The sequence below is a fragment of the Hemitrygon akajei genome, unplaced genomic scaffold (assembly GCF_048418815.1).
Source record: "Hemitrygon akajei unplaced genomic scaffold, sHemAka1.3 Scf000057, whole genome shotgun sequence".
Lineage (NCBI taxonomy): Eukaryota > Metazoa > Chordata > Chondrichthyes > Myliobatiformes > Dasyatidae > Hemitrygon > Hemitrygon akajei.
This window is the reverse complement of record NW_027331943.1, coordinates 852,266-872,862: the sequence shown is the minus strand read 5'-3', so window position 1 is coordinate 872,862 and position 20,597 is coordinate 852,266. Positions and strand designations below refer to the sequence as shown.

General features: G+C 53.4%; 1 protein-coding gene and 1 long non-coding RNA gene across 2 annotated transcripts in view; both read left to right on the top strand.

Annotated features, from left to right (window-relative positions):
* LOC140721525 (NACHT, LRR and PYD domains-containing protein 3-like) overlaps positions 1–4,905 on the top strand; it is a 94,708-nt gene extending 89,803 nt beyond the window's left edge. The window contains exons 9-10 of the mRNA XM_073036339.1: positions 4,348–4,518; positions 4,674–4,905. Of these exons, the coding sequence (XP_072892440.1) occupies positions 4,348–4,518; positions 4,674–4,905 (403 nt within the window). The remainder of the gene's footprint in view (positions 1–4,347; positions 4,519–4,673) is intronic.
* A 107-nt stretch (positions 4,906–5,012) lies between these two features.
* LOC140721554 (uncharacterized) lies at positions 5,013–6,818 on the top strand. The gene is made up of 2 exons (XR_012097398.1): positions 5,013–6,102; positions 6,476–6,818. It is a non-coding gene; the product is annotated as an uncharacterized lncRNA (long non-coding RNA).
* Positions 6,819–20,597: the final 13,779 nt, after the last annotated feature.

The window sequence follows — 20,597 nt, the reverse complement described above, 5'->3', positions numbered from 1 at the left end:
GGTCCTGTATAGCTGCAACATATAACCATATAACAATTACAGCACGGAAACAGGCCATCTTGGCCCTTCTAGTCCGTGCCGAACGCTTACTCTCACCTAGTCCCACTGGCCCGCACTCAGCCCATTATCCTCCTTTCCTTTCCTGTCCATATACCTATCCAATTTTACTTTAAATGACAATACCGAACCTGCCTCTACCACTCCTACTGGAAGCTCGCTCCGCACAGCTACCACTCTCTGAGTAAAGAAATTCCCCCTCGTGTTACCCTTAAACTTTTGCCCCCTAACTCTCAAATCATGTCCTTTTGTTTGAATCTCCCCTACTCTCAATGGAAAAAGTCTATCCACGTCAACTCGATCTATCCCCCTTCATAATCTCTCAACTGTTAAACATTACCTCTCGATTCTTAAACTCAATCCCACGACTGATGAAGGCCAATACACTGTACGCCCTTTTAACTACAGAGTCAACCTGCATAGCATCTTTGAGTGTCCTATGTACTCGGACCCCAAGATCCCTCTGATCCTCCACACTGCTAAGAGTCTTACCATTAATACTATATTCTGCCATCATATTTGACCTACCAAAGTAAACCACTTCACACTTATTTGGGTTGAACTCCATCTGCCACTTCTCAGCCCAGTTCTGCATCCTATCAATGTCCCATTGTAAACTCTGACAGTCCTCCACACTATCCACAACACCCCCAAGCTTTGTGTCATCATCATATTTACTAACCCTACCCTCCACTTCCTCATCCAGGTCATTTATAAAAATCACAAAGACTTGGGGTCCCAGACCAGATCCCTGAGGCACTCCACTGGTCACCGGCCTCCATGCAGAATATGACCCATCTACAACCACTCTTTGCCTTCTGTGGGCAAGCCAGTTCTGGATCCACAAAGCAATGTCCCCTTGGATCCCATGCCTCCTCACTTTCTCAAAAAGTCTTGCATGGTGTACCTTATCAAATGCCTTGCTGAAATCAACATACACTGCATCTTCTTCCTTCCTTCATCAATGTGTTTAGTCACATCCTCAACAAAATTCAATCAGGCTCGTAAGGCACAACCTGCCTTTGACAAAGCCATGCTGTCTATTCCTAATCATATTTTGCCTCTCCAGATGTTCATAAATCCTACCTCTCAGGATCTTCTCCAACAACTTACCAACCACTGAAGTAAGACTCACTGGTCTATAATTTCCTGGCCTAACCCTACTCCCTTTCTTGAATAAGTGAACGAGATTCGCAACCCTCCAATCCTCCGGAAACTCTCATGTCCTCATTGATGATGCAAAGATCATCGCCAGAGGCTCAGCAATCTCTTCCCTCGCTTCCAACAGTCGCCTGGTGTACACCTTTTCCGGTCGCGGTGACTTATCCAACTTGATGCTTTCCAAAAGCTCCACCACATATTTCTTAATATCTACATTCTCAAGCTTTTCAGTCCACTGCAAGTCATCCCTACAATTGCCAAGATCCTTTTCCGTCATGAATACTGAAGCAAATGGTTCATTAAATATCTCCGCTATTTCCTCCGGTTCAATACGCTCTTTTCCATTGTCACACTTGATTCGTCCTATTCTGTCACGTCTTATCCTCTTGCTCTTCACGTACTTGCAGAATGCTTTAGGGTTTTCCTTAATCCTGTCCACCAAGGCCTTCTCATGGCCCCTTCCAGCTCTCCTGATTTCATTCTTAAGCTCCTTCCTGCTAGCCTTATAATCTTCCAGATTCATATCACTACCTCATTTTTGAACCTTTTGTAAGCTCTTCTTTTCTTCTTGACTAGATTCACAACAGCCTTTGTACATCACAGATCTTGTCCCCTACCATCCTTTCCCTGTCTCATTGGAACGCACCTTCTCAGAACCCCATGTAAATATCCCTTGAACATTTTCTACATTGCTTCGGTACTATTCTCTGACAACATCTGTTTCCAATTCATGCTTACAAGTTCCAACCTGATAGTCCCATAGTTCCCCTTACTCCAATTAAATGTTTCCCTAACTTAACTGACCCATACCTCTCTAAAGGTGTGGTAAAAGAGACAAAATTGTGATCACTATCTCCAAAATGCTCTCCCACTGAGAGACCTGACACCTGGCCAGGTTCATTTCCCAATAGCAGATCAAGTACAACCTCTCCTCTTGTAGGCTTATCTACATATTGTGTCAGAAATCCTTCCTGAACAGACCTAACAAACTCCACTCCATCTAAACCCCTCACTCCAGGGAGATACCAATCAATATTTGGGAAATTAAAATCTCACACCTCAACAACCCTGTTATTAAAACTCCTTTCCAGAATCTGTCTCCCTATCTGCTCCTCGATGTCCCTGTTACTGTTGGGTGGTCTATACAAAACACCCAGTAGAGTTATTGACCCCTTCCTGTTCTTAACTTCCACCCAGAGATGCCGTAGTGTCCTCCTTTTCTGTAGCCATGACACTATCTCTGATCAACAGTGCCACGTCCCCACCTCTTTTGCCTCCCTCCCTGTCCTTTCTGAAACAATTAAATCCTGGCACGTGAAGTAGCCATTCCTGCCCCTGCACCATCCTAGTCTCTGTAATGGCCACCACATCATATCTCCGAGAGCTGATCCACGCTCTAAGCTCATCCGTTTTATTCATCATACTCCTTGCATTAAAATAGACACATCTCAAACCATCGGACTGAGTGCCTCCTTCTCTATCACCCGCGTATCCTCCCTTTCACACTGTCTCCAAATTCTCTCTATTTGTGAGCCAACCTCCCTCTCCTCCATCACATCAATTTGGTTCCCTCCCCCCAGCAATTCTTGTTTAAACTCTCCCCAGTAGCCTTAGCAAACCTTCCTGCCAGGATATTGGCCCCCCAGGAATTCAAGTGCAACCCATCCTTTTTGTGCAGGTCACTCCTGCCCCAAAAGAGGTCCCAATGATTCAGAAATCTGAATCCCTGCCTCCTGCTCCAATCCCTCAGTCAATGCGTTTATCCTCCACCTCATCCTAATCTTAATCTCACTGTCACGTGGCACAGGCAGTAATTCCAAGATCACTACCTCTGAGGTCCTGCTACTCAACTTCCTTCCTAACTCCCTGTAGTCTACTTTCAGGACCTCTTCCCTTTTCCTACCTATGTCACTGGTACCAAGATGTACCATGACCTCTGGCTGTTCTCCCTCCCACTGCAGGATATCTTGGAAGTGATCAGAAACATCCCAGACCTTGGCACCTATGAGGCAAACTAGCATCCGAGTTTCTTTCTTGCATCCACAGAATCATCTGTCTGACCCCCTGACTATAGTCCCCTATCTCTGCTGCCATCCCCTTCCTTTTCCTGCCCTTCTGAGCCACAGGGCCAGACTCTGTGCCAGAGGCACTGACACTGATGCTCCCCAACCCATAGGCCACCCCCCTCCGGCAGTACTCAAACAGGGGTACTTATCGTCAAGGGGTACAGCCACAGGGGTACTCTCTAGTACCTGCTTCTTGCCCTTCCCTCTCCTGACTGTGACCCACTTCTTCAGTCTCCTGTGTCCCCGGTGTGACCACCTGCCTGTAACTCCTCTCTATCACCTCCTCGCTCTCCCTGACCAGACGAAGGTCATCGAGCTGCATCTCCAGTTCCCTAACTCGGTCCCTAAGGAGCTGCAGCTCGACACACTGGGTGCAGATGTTGCCGTCCAGGAGGCTGGGAGTCTCCAGGATCTCCCACATCTGACACCGAGCACAGAAAACCAGCCTCACACACATACTCTCTGTCTGTATTGTCAACAGATAACCTACCTCGCCTCGACCCTTTATCGCCGAAGCCCCGTTGAGCCAAAGCCTTCCTACTCTGTCTCCCGCTCCTCTGACGCTCGCTCTGTAAATCTGTCTTCCTTTTAAACTCTTCTCGCTGTTCCCACTGGCCGACGTGCGCAGTCGTGCTGAAGAAAAAAAAAATCAGTGATTGTGTTACTGATAAACACTGGGGATTTGTACCATCTCCTGTCTCTCTGTGTCCTTCACCCTCACTCTCTCTCATCTCCAGGTTGAGGCGCGTCGGTCTCACAGATTCTGGTGCCGAGGATCTCGTCTCCGCTCTCAGTACAAACCCATCACTGACGGAGCTGGACCTGAGTTTGAATACACTGGGAGATTCAGGAGTGAAACTGGTTTCTGCGGCTCTGAGGAACCTGGAGGGTAAAATACAGAAACTGGGGTAAGTACCAGACTGTGGGAGATTGTGTTTACAGTCACTGGGTGTCTGACACTGAACATTAATGTGATCAGTAATTGTGTTACTGATAAACACTGGGGATTTTTACCATCTCCTGTCTCTCTGTGTCCTTCACCCTCACTCTCTCTCATCTCCAGGCTGGAGTATGTCGGTCTCACAGATTCTGGTGCCGAGGATCTCGCCTCCGCTCTCAGTACAAACCCATCACTGACGGAGCTGGACCTGAGTGGTAATAACCTGGGAGATTCAGGAGTGAAACTGGTGTCTGCGGCTCTGAGGAACCCGGAGTGTAAAATACAGAGACTGTGGTAAGTACCAGACTGAGGGAGATTGTGTTTACAGTCACTGGGTGTCTGACACTGAACATTAATGTGATCAGTAATTGTGTTACTGATAAACACTGGGGATTTGTACCGTCTCCTGTCTCTCTGTGTCCTTCACCCTCACTCTCTCTCATCTCCAGGCTGAGGAATGTCGGTCTCACAGATTCTGGTGCCGAGGATCTCGTCTCCGCTCTCAGTACAAACCCATCACTGACGGAGCTGGACCTGAGATCAAACTCTCTGACAGACGGATCTGTCCCCCGCTCTCCGCCGCCTCATACTGACCCTCCCGAGTCTGGAGTGGATCTGGTGAGTGTTTGTGTTAATGTTCAATGTGATAAAATATCAGCGGATCCGCGGGTTTTCTGGTGATATTTGTCTGTGAGTGTTGTTGAAACATTAACCCCGGTCCCCTGTTACTGACACCGTTGTATAATCTGTTTATTTCATCTTTATTCTCCCATCTGTTTCAGGCTGTTGGGGAATCGGTTCAGTGAGACCGGGAGGAAGGAACTGAGATCTCTGCAGGAACCCAGACCCGGACTGAGAGTGGATCTGAACATCTGAATGTGTGAACATCCCCGCCCGCGGGATGAGGACATTTGGCCGACTCCCCGCCCTCCCCTTTAACTCCCCGCCCTTACCTTTAACGGCCGCGCGCCGGGGCTGATTCCCAACGGTTTTAACGGAACCGGCTCGGGCCCCGCGCTGTGTGCGTCGCTCGCAGCGGTCCCGCAGTGACGTGTTTCCGCCTGCCGTCCGGCGGGGCAGCTTCCGCCGGAAGTGCGTGTGGGAGACTCCCCGGGGAATTACCCGGACAGGAAGAGCCCTGGGGTCCGGGGCTCAGTCTGGGACACCGGTGTCCCGGGGTGGGGGGATGATCCCGGGAGAGAATCCTTTTGCTCCCTTTGCTGAGGACGGTGCATTCGGTAGTCTGGCCGATATAATGATGTTAAATTGACAAAGAGAGAGAGAGAGAGAGAGAGAGGCAGGTGAGGAGACAGAGGGGTGGAGGGAGAGTGGGAAGAAGAGAGAGAGAGAGAAGCCTGAAGGGGAGAGAGAGAAGGGCGAAGGAGAGAAAGAGAGGCTGGGACGGGGGGGAGGGATACGGAGGCAGGGAACTGCAAACTCACCGTGGATTTGTTTGGAGACTTGTGAACAGCCTTGATTAACATCCCGGCCACAGTGGACTGAAGTGTGATTTTATAATCATAGGTTCCCCGATACAGAGTGATGGTGAGAAACGGGACTGATTATTCAACCGGTCACTCCTTGTCGCCGGTCAGTTAATTGTGTGTGACTGTGAGTGAGTCGGAAGCAGTTTATTTATTCCCGCACGTCAGCAGCTCACACGTTGTTTAATTTACATTTGTAAATTTACTCACACCCAGGACCTGACACAGAGTGAATTTCCCTCCACACCGTCCCATCACACATTTGCAATGCCAAACACACAGTGAATCTCCCTCTGCACCATTCCATCACTCAATTAATCCCACCCTGCAAAATCTCATTTCAGGGAAGCAGACACCATCAATATGCGGGAGACTCCCGGAACTCCCGGGAGAGGTGGGATGTCTGCAATAGAGTAGCTCCTTAGCAGCCAGCCAGCTAGTTTAAATAGCGTTAGCTATGCTAATGAACGAATGACACCCGTTAAACTCACCTCAACAGTGATTTAACCCCCCCCCCCCCCCCCCATGGGCAATAGAAAACCCAATGTTGCAGACAGGGCAGCGAGCGACACTGTCATTATTCCTGACCCCTATTAGGCAGGGGAACACTTTAGTGTAGTCTGGGGTGAAGTACGTTTTATATTTTTTTACTCTGCCATGAAGAGTATTCAATTCTCTCTCTCTCTCGTTCTCAAAAAAAAACCGATTTGCGGGATATTGTATATAATTCGCGGGCGTCAGGGAGCCGCTATCAATATCCGGGAGAGGTGGGATGTCCGACGCTTCACTTGAAATGGCCGCTGGGGAGGGAGTGACGGCTTTGGTAGAAGTGAGCACAAGAGAGGGAGGGACGCGCTGATTTAAAATGGGCGAATCCTTGGTTAATGTGGCCGCCAGGGATGGAGTGAGACACTGACTTACAATGACCACTGTCACACTCAGAATCGATGGCGAAGGAACATGCGGTGCCCATGGATACAATCCCGGGATCGAGTGTGTTATTGATTGTTATAACAGTATTTTAATTTGTGTTTTATATCGTCTTCCATATTGTATATATGTTCTAATTCTAATAATGTTGTCATTGAATAAACTAATGTATATATCTCAGATATTCGCACATACACATATACATGTGGGTTTTGGGGAGGAGGGGTGAGGGATTTGGGAGGAAGAGGAGTGACGGGACGAGGAGTGGACTGAGGAGATGGTGAGCGTGGCGAAGTCACTGACTCAATAGGGGACGGAGAGGGGAGGGGCGAAAGTCCCTGTCACAAACTGGTGGCCGACATGGAGAAGACAACGACGGGATGAGGAGGAGTGAATCGACTGGAAGGGAGCGGGAGTGATGGGACGGGGAGAGAGGGGAAGTGATGGGACGGGAGGGAGTGGTCTGATTGGACAGGATGTGGGGTGTGGGGGAGTGACGTTTTCAATAGTAGGGGATGAATGGGTGGTGACATTTCCTTCACAAATAAGACGAGCAGCAAAAAAGTGGGGCGTCGGAAGGAGAAAGGGGGAGCGGGGGTCGGGGACGCGGTCAGGGCTGATGGATCGGGGAGATCATTGTCTCAACGAGGGAGAGGGGAGTGACTCACTCAACGGACGGGGGAGAAGGGATTGGGTGGGGGAGCGAAATTTCCCATCAGAAAATGTTCACCAAAATGTGGTGGATGGCGGGAGAAAGGGCAAGGGGCCAGAGAGGGGAAAGGGTGTCAGGAGTGACGGGGTGAGTACGGGAGTGACTCACTGGGTAACAGAGAGAGAGAAAGAGGTCGATGAGGAGAGGTGAAGATTGGCATCGCAACATGGCAGCCTCAACCAGCATACGATGCAGAGCGTCGAGATGGCGGGGAGAGGAGAGCGAGGGGAGGGAGGGAAGGGGTTTGCGAGTGATGGGATGGGAAGGAGGGTGACAAGATGGTGAGTGGGAAGGAGGGTCTGACTGTCACACAATGGCAGTCGGCAGAAGGTTAAATGGAGAGATGTGAGAGCGGGCACCGAGGGGAAGGAGAGGAGGGATGAGGAGTTAAGATTGAATAAAAAGGGAGGGAAGTGAGTGAAAGGTGAGGAAAAGGGTTTGCCCCATTCTATGATGCGGGGAGAGCGGTTGTCAATGGTAACCATCACAAAATGGCCGCCAGCCAGGGTGAAATGGGCGGTGATAGAGGGGAGAGCGAGGGGACAGAGAGCGGAGTGTTTCAGGAGTGACGGGAGCCGAGGGTGGGAGAGGGCGGCTCGTAACAAGGGAGATGGAACTGCGGGGTTCCCACGGGGGAGGAATGTGACTACGGGAAGAGGCTAGCACCGTTACCCTCCCCTCCCCTCCTCAGTCTCGAAAGTCCTGCTTTGACTTTTCTTTTGGGCTGAGCCTCAGATCGTTCGGCCCCGAATCCTTCAGGCTGTCCCGTGGAGTACGTGGACGTGTCGTCACTGGGGCCCGTCAAAGGCAGGAGTGGGCGCCGGCTTGCCGGAGAAGATGGAGGCGAGGTCTGGCGGTGCGGGCTGGTTGGCGTGGATCACCACCATTTTCTGCAGCGTGGGGGAGAGGCAGGGGTCAGATCGATGAGTGGAGGGAAGAAAGATAAGGTGAGGAGAGGAGATGAGACCCTCTCTCTATGTCCCCTCTTCTCTCTCCATCTCTTCCCCCACCTCTCTCTCCTCACCCTATCCTCCTCTCTCCACCCCTCTCCCCACCCTATCCTCTCTCCACCCCCTCCACCCTATCCTCCTCCCCTCTCCCCACCCTATCCTCCTCTCTCCACCCCCTCCACCCTATCCTCCTCTCTCCACCCATCATCCTCTCCACCCCTCTCCACCCTATACTCCTCTCCCCACCCCATCATCCTCTCTCCACCCTATCCTCCTCTCCCCACCCCATCATCCTCTCTCCACCCTATCCTCCTCTTCCCACCCCATCTTCCTCTCCACCCCTCTCCACCCTATCCTCCTCTCCCCACCCCATCATCCTCTCCACCCCCTCCACCCTATCCTCCTCTCTCCACCCCTCTTCCCACCCTATCCTCCTCTCTCCACCCCTCTCCACCCTATCCTCCTCTCCCCACCCCATCATCCTCTCCCCACCCCTCTCCCCACCCTATCCTCTCTCCACCCCTCTCCCCACCCTATCCTCCTCTCTCCACCCCCTCCACCCTATCCTCCTCTCTCCACCCCTCTTCCCACCCCATCATCCTCTCCACCCCTCTCCACCCTATCCTCCTCTCCCCACCCCATCATCCTCTCTCCACCCCTCTCCACCCCATCCTCCTTTCTCCAACCCTCTTCCCACCCTATCCTCCTCTCTCCACCCTATCCTCCTCTCCCCACCCCATCATCCTCTCTCCACCCCTCTCCACCCTATCCTCCTCTCTCCACCCCTCTCCACCCTATCCTCCTCTCCCCACCCCATCATCCTCTCCCCACCCCTCTCCATCCTATCCTCCTCTCCCCACCCTATCCTCCTCTCTCCACCCCTCTTCCCACCCTATCCTCCTCTCTCCACCCCTCCACCCTATCCTCCTCTCCCCACCCCATCATCCTCTCTCCACCCTATCCTCCTCTCTCCACCCCCTCCACCCTATCCTCCTCTCTCCACCCCTCTCCCCACCCTTTTATTCCTTTTCTGCCCCCATCTCTCTCTACCCCTCCCGCTCTCCTGCTCCCTCCCCACGGTGTTCACCTCCTCCATCTCTGGTACCCATACCCCATCCCTCGCCGCCCACCCCCCCCGTGCACAGGAAGATCCCACTCACCACCGGAGGCTGTGCGACGCAGCACTCGAGGTCCCTGCAGTTGGCGATGGCCGTGAGGACCGACATCACCAGCGAGACCAGGCAGTTGACCAGCAAGATCACCGTCATCCCGCTGACAAACCTCTGCGAGATTCGGTGTTTGGCGGAGGGAGCATGGGAGGGGGGAGAGAGCCAGACGGAAAGAGAGGAGTGGAGAGGTGGAGAGAGAGGGAGAGAAATGGGGTGAGAGTGAGAGGTGAGAGACAGAGAGGAGAGAGAGAGAGGGAGGGAGGGGCATAGGTGGAGATGGCCGGGGAAGAGAGAGGGGTGAGGGAGAGTGGGTATTGGGGTAGGCGGAGGTGGAGAGACCCAGACGGGGAAGAAGAGAAGGAGGGCAATGGGTGAGGAAGAGAGGGGGTGAGTGGGAGAGAGATGGGGGTAGGGAAGGGGGAGAATGAAGAGAGGTGGCAGAGGACAGTTGATCGAGGGAGAGACATGAGAGTCAGATGGGGGAGAGAGAGGTGAGAGGCAGGAGATGAGAGAGGTCGGACAGGGAAGGCAGAGAAGGGTGGAAAACAGAGAGGGGCAGAGACAGAGAGAGTGAGACATGGACAGGGTGAGAGGTGGAGAGGGGTGAAAGAGGGAGAGGGGTGAGAGACGGAGAACTTTAGCCTTCGATTCACGGAACACACCAAGTTTTGGTTTATAACCATATAACAATTAATGCATGGAAACAGGCCATCTCGGCTCGTCTAGTCCGTGCCGAACGCTTACTCTCACCGAGTCCCACCGACCTACACTCAATCCATAACCCTCTATTCCTTTCCTGTCCATTTTTTTAATGACAAAATCGAATCTGCCTCTACCACTTTTACTGGAAGCTGCTACCACTCTCTGAGTAAAGAAATTCCATCTCGTGTTGCCCCTAAACATTTGCCCCTTAACTCTCAACTCATGTCCTCTTGTCTGAATCTCCCCTACTCTCAATGGAAAAAGCCAATCCACGTCAACTCTACCCCCCTATAATTTTAAATATCTCTATCAAGTCCCCCCTCAACCTTCTACGCTCCAAAGAATAAAGACCTACCTTGTTCAGCCTTTCCCTGTAACTTAGGTGCTGAAACCCAGGTGACATTCTAGTAAATCTCCTCTGTACTCTCTCTATTTTGTTGACATCTTTCCAATAATTCGGTGACCGGAACTGTCACAATACTCCAAATTCGGCCTCACCAATGCCTTGTACAATTTTAACATTACATCCCAACACCTATACTCAATGCTCTGATTTATAAAGGCCAGACTACCAAAAGCATTCTTCACCACCCTATCCACATGAGATTCCACCTTCAGGGAACTATGTACCATTATTCCTAGATTACTAGATTTTCCTAGATTTATGGTTCCCTAAAAGTCGGGTCACAGGCAGACGGGGCGGTGAAGGCGGCGTTTAACATGACCGCCATCGTCGGACAGGGCACCGTGTACCGGAGGCGGGAGCTCACAGGGATTTACGAGGGTGTCGCCAGGACTCGAGGGGCTGAGTTACGGAGAGAGGTCGGGCAGGTAGGGACTTCATTCCCTGGAGCGTAGGGGGGAATCTTGAAACTTAGGGCACAGGTTTTAGAGATTTAATAGGGGACCCGATGGGAAAGTTTTTCACACAGAGGGTGGACCGTCTGTGGAAGGAGCTGCCGGAGGAAGTGGTCGAGGCAGGTACATTAACGACACTCGGACAGGGACACGGACAGGAAAGGTTTAGAGGGATACGGGTGGTCCGTCTGTGGAAGGAGCTGCCGGAGGAAGTGGTCGAGGCAGGTACATTAACGACTCTCGGACAGGGACACGGACAGGAAAGGTTGAGAGGGATACGGGTGGTCCGTCTGTGGAAGGAGCTGCCGGAGGAAGTGGTCGAGGCAGGTACATTAACGACACTCGGACAGGGACACGGATAGGAAAGGTTTAGAGGGATACGGGTGGTCCGTCTGTGGAAGGAGCTGCCGGAGGAAGTGGTCGAGGCAGGTACATTAACGACACTCGGACAGGCACACTGATAGGAAAGGTTTAGAGGGATACGGGTTGTCCGTCTGAGGAAGGAGTTGCCGGAGGAAGTGGTCGAGGCAGGTACATTAACAACACTCGGACAGGGACACGGATAGGAAAGGTTAAGAGGGATATGGGTGGTCCGTCTGTGGAAGGAGCTGCCGGAGGAAGTGGTCGAGGCAGGTACATTAACGACACTCGGACTGGAACACGGATAGGAAAGGTTTAGAGGGATACGGGTGCGTCCGTCTGTTGAAGGAGCTGCAGGGGGAAGTGGTCGAGGCAGGTACATTAACAACAGTCGGACAGGGACACGGACAGGAAAGGTTTAGAGGGATACGGGTGGTCCGTCTGTGGAAGGAGCTGCCGGAGGAAGTGGTCGAGGCAGGTACATTAACGACACTCGGACTGGAACACGGATAGGAAAGTTTTAGAGGGATACGGGTGGTCCGTCTGTGGAAGGAGCTGCCGGAGGAAGTGGTCGAGGCAGATACATTAACGACACTCGGACAGGGACACGGATAGGAAAGGTTTAGAGGGATACGGGTGGGTCCGTCTGTGGAAGGAGCTGCCGGAGGAAGTGGTCGAGGCAGGTACATTAACGACACTCGGACAGGGACACGGATAGGAAAGGTTTAGAGGGATACGGGTGGTCCGTCTGTGGAAGGAGCTGCCGGAGGAAGTGGTCGAGGCAGGTACATTAACGACACTCGGACAGGGACACGGATAGGAATGGTTTAGAGGGATACGGGTGGTCCGTCAGTGGAAGGAGCTGCCGGAGGAAGTGGTCGAGGCAGGTACATTAACGACACTCGGACAGAGTCACGGATAGGAAAGGTATAGAGGGATACGGGTGGTACGTCTGTGGAAGGAGCTGCCAGAGGAAGTGGTCGAGGCAGGTACATTAACGACACTCGGACAGGGACACGGATAGGAATGGTTTAGAGGGATACGGGTGGACTGTCTGTGGAAGGAGCTGCCGGAGGAAGTGGTCGAGGCAGGTACATTAACGACACTCGGGCAGGGACACGGATAGGAAAGGTTTAGAGGGATACGGGTGGACTGTCTGCGGAAGGAGCTGCCGGAGGAAGTGGTCGAGGCAGGTACATTAACGACACTCGGACAGGGACACGGATAGGAAAGGTTTAGAGGGATACCGGTGGTCCGTCTGTGGAAGGAGCTGCCGGAGGAAGTGTTCGAGGCAGGTACATTAACGACACTCGGACAGGGACACGGATAGGGAAGGTTTAGAGGGATACGGGTGGTCCGTCTGTGGAAGGAGCTGCCGGAGGAAGTGGTCGAGGCAGGTACATTAACGACACTCGGACAGGGACACGGATAGGAAAGGTTTAGAGGGATACGAGTGGTCCGTCTGTGGAAGGAGCTGCCGGAGGAAGTGGTTCGGGGCAGGTACATTAACGACACTCGGACAGGGACACGGATAGGAAAGGTTTAGAGGGATACGGGTGGTCCGTCTGTGGAAGGAGCTGCAGGAGGAAGTGGTCGGGGCAGGTACATTAACGACACTCGGACAGGGACACGGATAGGAAAGGTTTAGAGGGATACGGGTGGGTCCGTCTGTGGAAGGAGCTGCCAGAGGAAGTGGTCGGGGCAGGTACATTAACGACACTCGGACAGGGACACGGATAGGAAAGGTTTAGAGGGATACGTGTGGACCGTCTGTGGAAGGAGCTGCCGGAGGAAGCGGTCGAGGCAGGTACATTAACGACACTCGGACAGAGACACGGATAGGAAAGGTTTAGAGGGATACGGGTGCGTCCGTCTGTTGAAGGAGCTGCAGGGGGAAGTGGTCGAGGCAGGTACATTAACAACACTCTGACAGGGACACGGACAGGAAAGGTTTAGAGGGATACGGGTGGTCCGTCTGTGGAAGGAGCTGCCGGAGGAAGTGGTCGAGGCAGGTACATTAACGACACTCGGACTGGAACACGGATAGGAAAGTTTTAGAGGGATACGGGTGGTCCGTCTGTGGAAGGAGCTGCCGGAGGAAGTGGTCGAGGCAGATACATTAACGACACTCGGACAGGGACACGGATAGGAAAGGTTTAGAGGGATACGGGTGGGTCCGTCTGTGGAAGGAGCTGCCGGAGGAAGTGGTCGAGGCAGCTACATTAACGACACTGGGACAGGGACACGGATAGGAAAGGTTTAGAGGGATACGGGTGGGTCCGTCTGTGGAAGGAGCTGCCAGAGGAAGTGGTCGAGGCAGGTACATTAACGACACTCGGACAGGGACACGGATGGGAAAGGTTTAGAGGGATACGGGTGGTCCATCTGTTGAAGGAGCTGCAGGAGGAAGTGGTCGAGGCAGGTACATTAACGACACTCGGACAGGGACACGGATAGGAAAGGTTTAGAGGGATACGGGTGGTCCGTCTGTGGAAGGAGCTGCCGGAGGAAGTGGTCGAGGCAGGTACATTAACGACACTCGGACAGGGACACGGATAGGAAAGGTTTAGAGGGATACGGGTGGACTGTCTGTGGAAGGAGCTGCCGGAGGAAGTGGTCGAGGCAGGTACATTAACGACACTCGGACAGGGACACGGATAGGAAAGGTTTAGAGGGATACGGGTGGACTGTCTGCGGAAGGAGCTGCCGGAGGAAGTGGTCGAGGCAGGTACATTAACGACACTCGGACAGGGACACGGATAGGAAAGGTTTAGAGGGATACCGGTGGTCCGTCTGTGGAAGGAGCTGCCGGAGGAAGTGTTCGAGGCAGGTACATTAAAGACACTCGGACAGGGACACGGATAGGGAAGGTTTAGAGGGATACGGGTGGTCCGTCTGTGGAAGGAGCTGCCGGAGGAAGTGGTCGAGGCAGGTACATTAACGACACTCGGACAGGGACACGGATAGGAAAGGTTTAGAGGGATACGAGTGGTCCGTCTGTGGAAGGAGCTGCCGGAGGAAGTGGTTCGGGGCAGGTACATTAACGACACTCGGACAGGGACACGGATAGGAAAGGTTTAGAGGGATACGTGTGGACCGTCTGTGGAAGGAGCTGCCGGAGGAAGTGGTCGAGGCAGGTACATTAACGACACTCGGACAGGGACACGGATAGGAAAGGTTTAGAGGGATACGGGTGGGTCCGTCTGTTGAAGGAGCTGCAGGAGGAAGTGGTCGAGGCAGGTACATTAACGCACTCGGACAGGGACACGGATAGGAAAGGTTTAGAGGGATACGGGTGGGTCCGTCTGTTGAAGGAGCTGCAGGAGGAAGTGGTCGAGGCAGGTACATTAACGACATTGGGACAGGGACACGGATAGGAAAGGTTTAGAAGGATACGGGTGGACCGTCTGTGGAAGGAGCTGCCGGAGGAAATGGTCGAGGCAGGTACATTAACGACACTCGGACAGGGACACGGATAGGAAAGGTTTAGAGGGATGTGGGTGGTCCGTCTGTGGAAGGAGCTGCCGGAGGAAGTGGTCGAGGCGGGTACATTAACGACACTCGGACAGGGACACGGATAGGAAAGGTTTAGAGGGATACGGGTGGTCCGGCTGTGGAAGGAGCTGCCGGAGGAAGTGGTCGAGGCAGGTACATTATCGACACTCGGACAGGGACACGGATAGGAAAGGTTTAGAGGGATACTGGTGGTCCGTCTGTGGAAGGAGCTGCCAGAGGAAGTGGTCGAGGCAGAAACATTAACGACACTCGGACAGGGAGACGGATAGGAAAGGTATAGAGGGATACGGGTGGTCCGTCTGTGGAAGGAGCTGCCGGAGGAAGTGGTCGAGGCAGGTACATTAAAGACACTGTGACAGGGACACGGATAGGAAAGGTTTAGAGGGATACGGGTGGTCCGTCTGTGGAAGGAGCTGCCAGAGGAAGTGGTCGAGGCAGGTACATTAACGACACTCGGACAGGGACACGGATAGGAAAGGTATAGAGGGATACGGGTGGTCCGTCTGTGGAAGGAGTTGCCGAAGGAAGTGGTCGAGGCAGGTACATTAACGACACTTGGACAGGGACACGGATAGGAAATGTTCAGAGGGATACGGGTGGTCCGTCTGTGGAAGGAGCTGCCGGAGGAAGTGGTCGAGGCAGGTACATTAACGACACTCGGACAGGGACACGGATAGGAAAGGTTTAGAGGGATACGGGTGGGTCCGTCTGTTGAAGGAGCTGCAGGAGGAAGTGGTCGAGGCAGGTACATTAACGACACTCGGACAGGGACACGGATAGGAAAGGTTTAGAGCGATACGGGTGGTCCGTCTGTGGAAGGAGCTGCCGGAGGAAGTGGTCGAGGCATGTACATTAACGACACTCGGACAGGGAAACGGATAGGAAAGTTTTAGATGGATACGTGTGGTCCGTCTGTGGAAGTAGCTGCCGGAGGAAGTGGTCGAGGCAGGTACATTAACGACACTCGGACAGGGACACGGATAGGAAAGGTTTAGGGGGATACGGGTGGTCTGTCTGTGGAAGAGGCTGCCGGAGGAAGTGGTCGAGGCAGGTACATTAAAGACACTGGGACAGGGACACGGATAGGAAAGGTTTAGAGGGATACGGGTGGTCTGTCTGTGGAAGGAGCTGCCGGAGGAAGTGGTCGAGGCAGGTACATTAAAGACACTGGGACAGGGACACGGATAGGAAAGGTTTAGAGGGATACGGTTGGTCCGTCTGTGGAAGGAGCTGCCGGAGGAAGTGGTCGAGGCAGGTACATTAACGACACTCGGACAGGGACACGGATAGGAAAGGTATAGAGGGATACGGGTGGTCCGTCTGTGGAAGGAGCTGCCGGAGGAAGTGGTCGAGGCAGGTACATTAACGACACTCGGACAGGGACACGGATAGGAAAGGTATAGAGGGATACGGGTGGTCCGTCTGTGGAAGGAGCTGCCGGAGGAAGTGGTCGAGGCAGTTACATTAACGACACTCGGACAGGGACACGGATAGGAAAGGTTTAGAGGGATACGGGTGTTCCGTCTGTGGAAGGAGCTGCCGGAGGAAGTGGTCGAGGCAGGTACATTAACGAAACTCGGACAGGGAAACGGATAGGAAAGTTTTAGATGGATACGTGTGGTCCGTCTGTGGAAGGAGCTGCCGGAGGAAGTGGTCGAGGCAGGTACATTAGCAACACTCGGACAGGGACACGGATAGGAAAGGTTTAGAGGGATACGGGTGGGTCCGTCTGTGGAAGGAGCTGCCGGAGGAAGTGGTCGAGGCAGGTACATTAATGACACTCGGACAGGGACACGGATAGGAAAGGTTTAGAGGGATACGCGTGGTCCGTCTGTGGAAGGAGCTGCCGGAGGAAGTGTTCGGGGCAGGTACATTAACGACACTCGGACAGGGACACGTATAGGAAAGTTTTAGAGGGATACGTGTGGTCCGTCTGTGGAAGGAGCTGCCGGAGGAAGTGGTCGAGGCAGGTACATTAACGACACTCGGACAGGGACACGGATAGGAAAGGTTTAGAGGGATACGGGTGGGTCCGTCTGTGGAAGGAGCTGCCGGAGGAAGTGGTCGAGGCAGGTACATTAACGACACTCGGACAGGGACACGGATAGGAAAGGTTTAGAGGGATACGGGTGGTCCGTCTGTGGAAGGAGCTGCCGGAGGAAGTGGTCGAGGCAGGTACATTAACGACACTCGGACAGGGGACACGGATAGGAAAGGTTTAGAGTGATACGTGTGGTCCGTCTGTGGAAGGAGCTGCCGGAGGAAGTGGTCGATGGAGGGAGGGGGGAGGAGAGGAGAGAGGGGCCGCTACAACAGAGGGGAGGGAGGGTTAGGAGGAGGCTTTTGCGTGGAGTGAGGAAGCGCTACCGCGAGGGGAGCAAGGTGGCGCCGCGGGAGAGGGAGAAGGCCGTGGGTGCGGGGTGGGGGTGTGTGGATGAGGGCTGGCTCGCTAGTGTGTGTTGGGCGGCGGGCGTGTGTGTGTGTGTGTGTGTGTGTGTGTGTGTGTGTGTGTGTGTGTGTGTGTGTGTGTGTGTGTGTGTGTGTGTGTGTGTGTGTGTGTGTGTGTGTGTCTGTGTGTTGGAGGTCGGGTGGAACACTCACCATCCGGCATCCGGTGTAGCAGTACCCGATGCAGGGTAAGATGCGGACGTTCAGCGAGTACAGGATGACGGCGGGAGTGCCGGCGAGGGCGCAGATCACATTCGCAACCAGGCAGGCGATGGTCTGCCGTAGAGAGAGAGAGAAAGAGAGAGAGTGAGTGTGGGAGGACAGACAGAGGGAAAAATTGAGCAGAGGCAGAGGAGGGGGGAGGAGGAGAGAGAGAGAGAAAGGGAGAGAGAGAGGGAGTGTGGGAGGAAATAGCGAAGGATAAATTGAGAAGAGGCAGAGGAGGGGGTAGGAGGAGAGAGAGAGTGAAAGGGAGAGAGAGGAAGGAAGGGGGAAGAGACAAGGAGCGAGAGAGATAAGTTTGAAAGGGACAGTGGAAGTGACGGGAGGGGGAGACCAACTGATTAGGGAAAGCAGCGAGAGGGGGGAGCGAGAGAGTGTGTGTGTGTGGAAACGGTGCGGGAGGAGCGACAGGGAGAGAGAGTGGGAGAGGAATTGAAAAGGAAGGAGTGAGGGAGGATCGAGAGTGGGTGAGAGGGATGCAGAAAGTGAGTGGGGGAGAGAGATAAGAGACGGGGGGAATGAGAGAGCAGGGAGGGGGAGCGAGAGAGAGTCAGAAAGTAGAAAGGAAGAGGAGATAGGAACAGGGAGAGGGAGAAATTGGAAGGGAGGTGGGGGGGGGGGGAGAAAGACTTGTTTACTATGGTGACGGAGATGCAGTTATCTGATGGACAATGAATGTTTTCCCTGCGGCTTGTTTTGAATAGAACACTACAGCACAGTACAGGCCCTTCAGCCCTTCATGTTGTGCCGACCCATATAAACCTTTAAAAAATAGTACTAAACCCACACTATCCCGTAACCCTCCATTTTGGACTGTGACTCCTGCCAACTGAGCTTGAATGAGTTTGAGAACTTTATTTTTACCTCTATATATGCATAATCTTGCTAACTCTTGGTTTACTTTCTTACTATATTTGGTAGTTCCGATTAAAATAGTGATTTGTTAACAGCAACACCGGGCTCCGGCTGTATTCTGTTCCATTCACAGGGTCGTGTGTACGTGACAAAATGTAGAGGGGCGAGTGAGAGAGAGAGAGAGAGAGAGAGAAGGTGGAAACAGAACAGGAGGGAGAGGGGGTGGAAAAAGTGAAGCGGGAGAGGCGGAAAGAGAGAGAGGTTGGAAAGGAAGAGGGGAGAGATAGAGAGGGAGGGGAGCTAGGGAGGTGGAATGGGAGAAGGGGCAGACAGAGAGATAGAGAGAGGAAGAAAGAAAATGGAGGAGAGAGAGAGAAGCGAGGAGATGGACAGAGAGAGGGACAGTGGTAAGGGAGAAGGGTGAGCGGGTTGGTAGTCCCAGAGATGGAAGGAAAGTGGAAAAGAGATGGGGGAGTGACACGGAGAGTGAAAATGGAGGAGAGGCGGGGAGGATCAGAGGGAGAGGGAGAGAAGGGGAGCGTGAGAGGGCGATGAGAGGAGTGGACAAAGGGAGAGGGTTTAGAGAAGAGATGAAGAAATCGGGAGAGATGGAGAGCAGGGAAAAGGGAGGGGAAAGAGAGAGAGAGAGTGAGAGAGAGAGAGAGTGAGAGAGAGGAAGAGGAGGAAGAGAAATGTGAGAGACACCGCGATGGGGGATGAAGAGAGGGAGAAGAGAGGGGAAGTGAGAGAGTGGGTAGGGGAAGGAGACAGAAGGGGGAAGGAGAGCAAGAGGGGGAAGGAGAGAAAGAGGGGCAAGGAGAGAGAACGGGAAGGAGAGAGAGGTGGAAGGAGAGAGAAGGGGGAAGGAGAGAGAAGGGAGCGAGGGAGAAGGGGAGAGAGGGGGAGGGAGACAGGGAGAAGGAGGAGGAGAGAGAGAGCGAAGGGGAGGGGAAAGAGACTGAAGGAGGAGAGGGGAGAAGGAGAGAGAGAGGGGATGAGAGGGGAGGAGAGAGAGAGGGGGAGGAGAGAGAGAGCGAAGGGGAGGGGACAGAGACTGGAGGAGCAGAGAGGGGGAAGGAGAGAGAAAGAGAGAGGCAGGGGAGCAGAGAGAGGGGTGGAGGGAGAGTGGGAAGAAGAGAGAGAGAGAAGGCTGAAGTGGAGAGAGAGAATGGCGAAGGAGAGAAAGAGAGGCGGGGAAGGGGAGAGAGGAAGGATACGGAGACAGGGAACTGCAAACTCACCGTGGATTTGTTTGGGGACTTGTGAACAGCCTTGATTAACATCCCGGCCACTGTGGACTTAATAAACCGTGTCAGGCGATCAATTCCGAGCAGGTGTAACTCCCTCCTCCCGCCCTCCTCACCACCCCCTCTCCCCCTCCTTTCCCTCAGCCCTCCCTATCCATTGCCCGTCGCCTCCCCCTACGCCCCTCTCCCTCGTGGCCGCCTCCCTCCCCGCTGACCCAGCCCGGCCCGCGAGGGGGCCGCACTCACAATGACGCCCGTCCACCAGGGAGTGCCGACCAGCATGGCGTAACCCAGCTGCCAGCGGGCGATGAACAGGATCAGCAGACCCAGCAGAGCGCTCAAGTTCCCCAAGGCCATTTGCCCGAACTGCGAGGGAAACATTGAAACATAGAAAATAGGTGCAGGAGTAGGCCCTTCGGCCCTTCGAGCCTGCACTACCATTCAGTATGATCACGGCTGATCATCCAACTCAGAACCCTGTACCTGCTTTCTCTCCATACCCCGATCCCTTTAGCCACAAGGGCCATATCTAACTTCCTCTTAAATATAGCCAATGAACCGGCTTCAACTGTTTCCTGTGGCAGAGAATTCCACAGATTCTCCACTCTCTGTGTGAAGGAGGTTTTCCTCATCGCGGTCCTAAAAGGCTTCCCCTTTATCCTTAAACTGTGAACCCTCGTTCTGGACTTCCCCAACATCGGAAACAATCTTCCTGCATCTGGCCTGCCCGATCCCTTTAGAATTTTATACGTTTCAATAAGACCCCCCCTCAATCTTCTAAATTCCAGTGAGTATAAGCCTAGTCGATCCAGTCTTTCTTCATATGAAAGTCCTGTCATCCCAGGAATCAATCTGGTGAACCTTCTCTGTACTCCCTCTATGGCAAGAATGTATTTCCTTAGATTAGGGGACCAAAACTG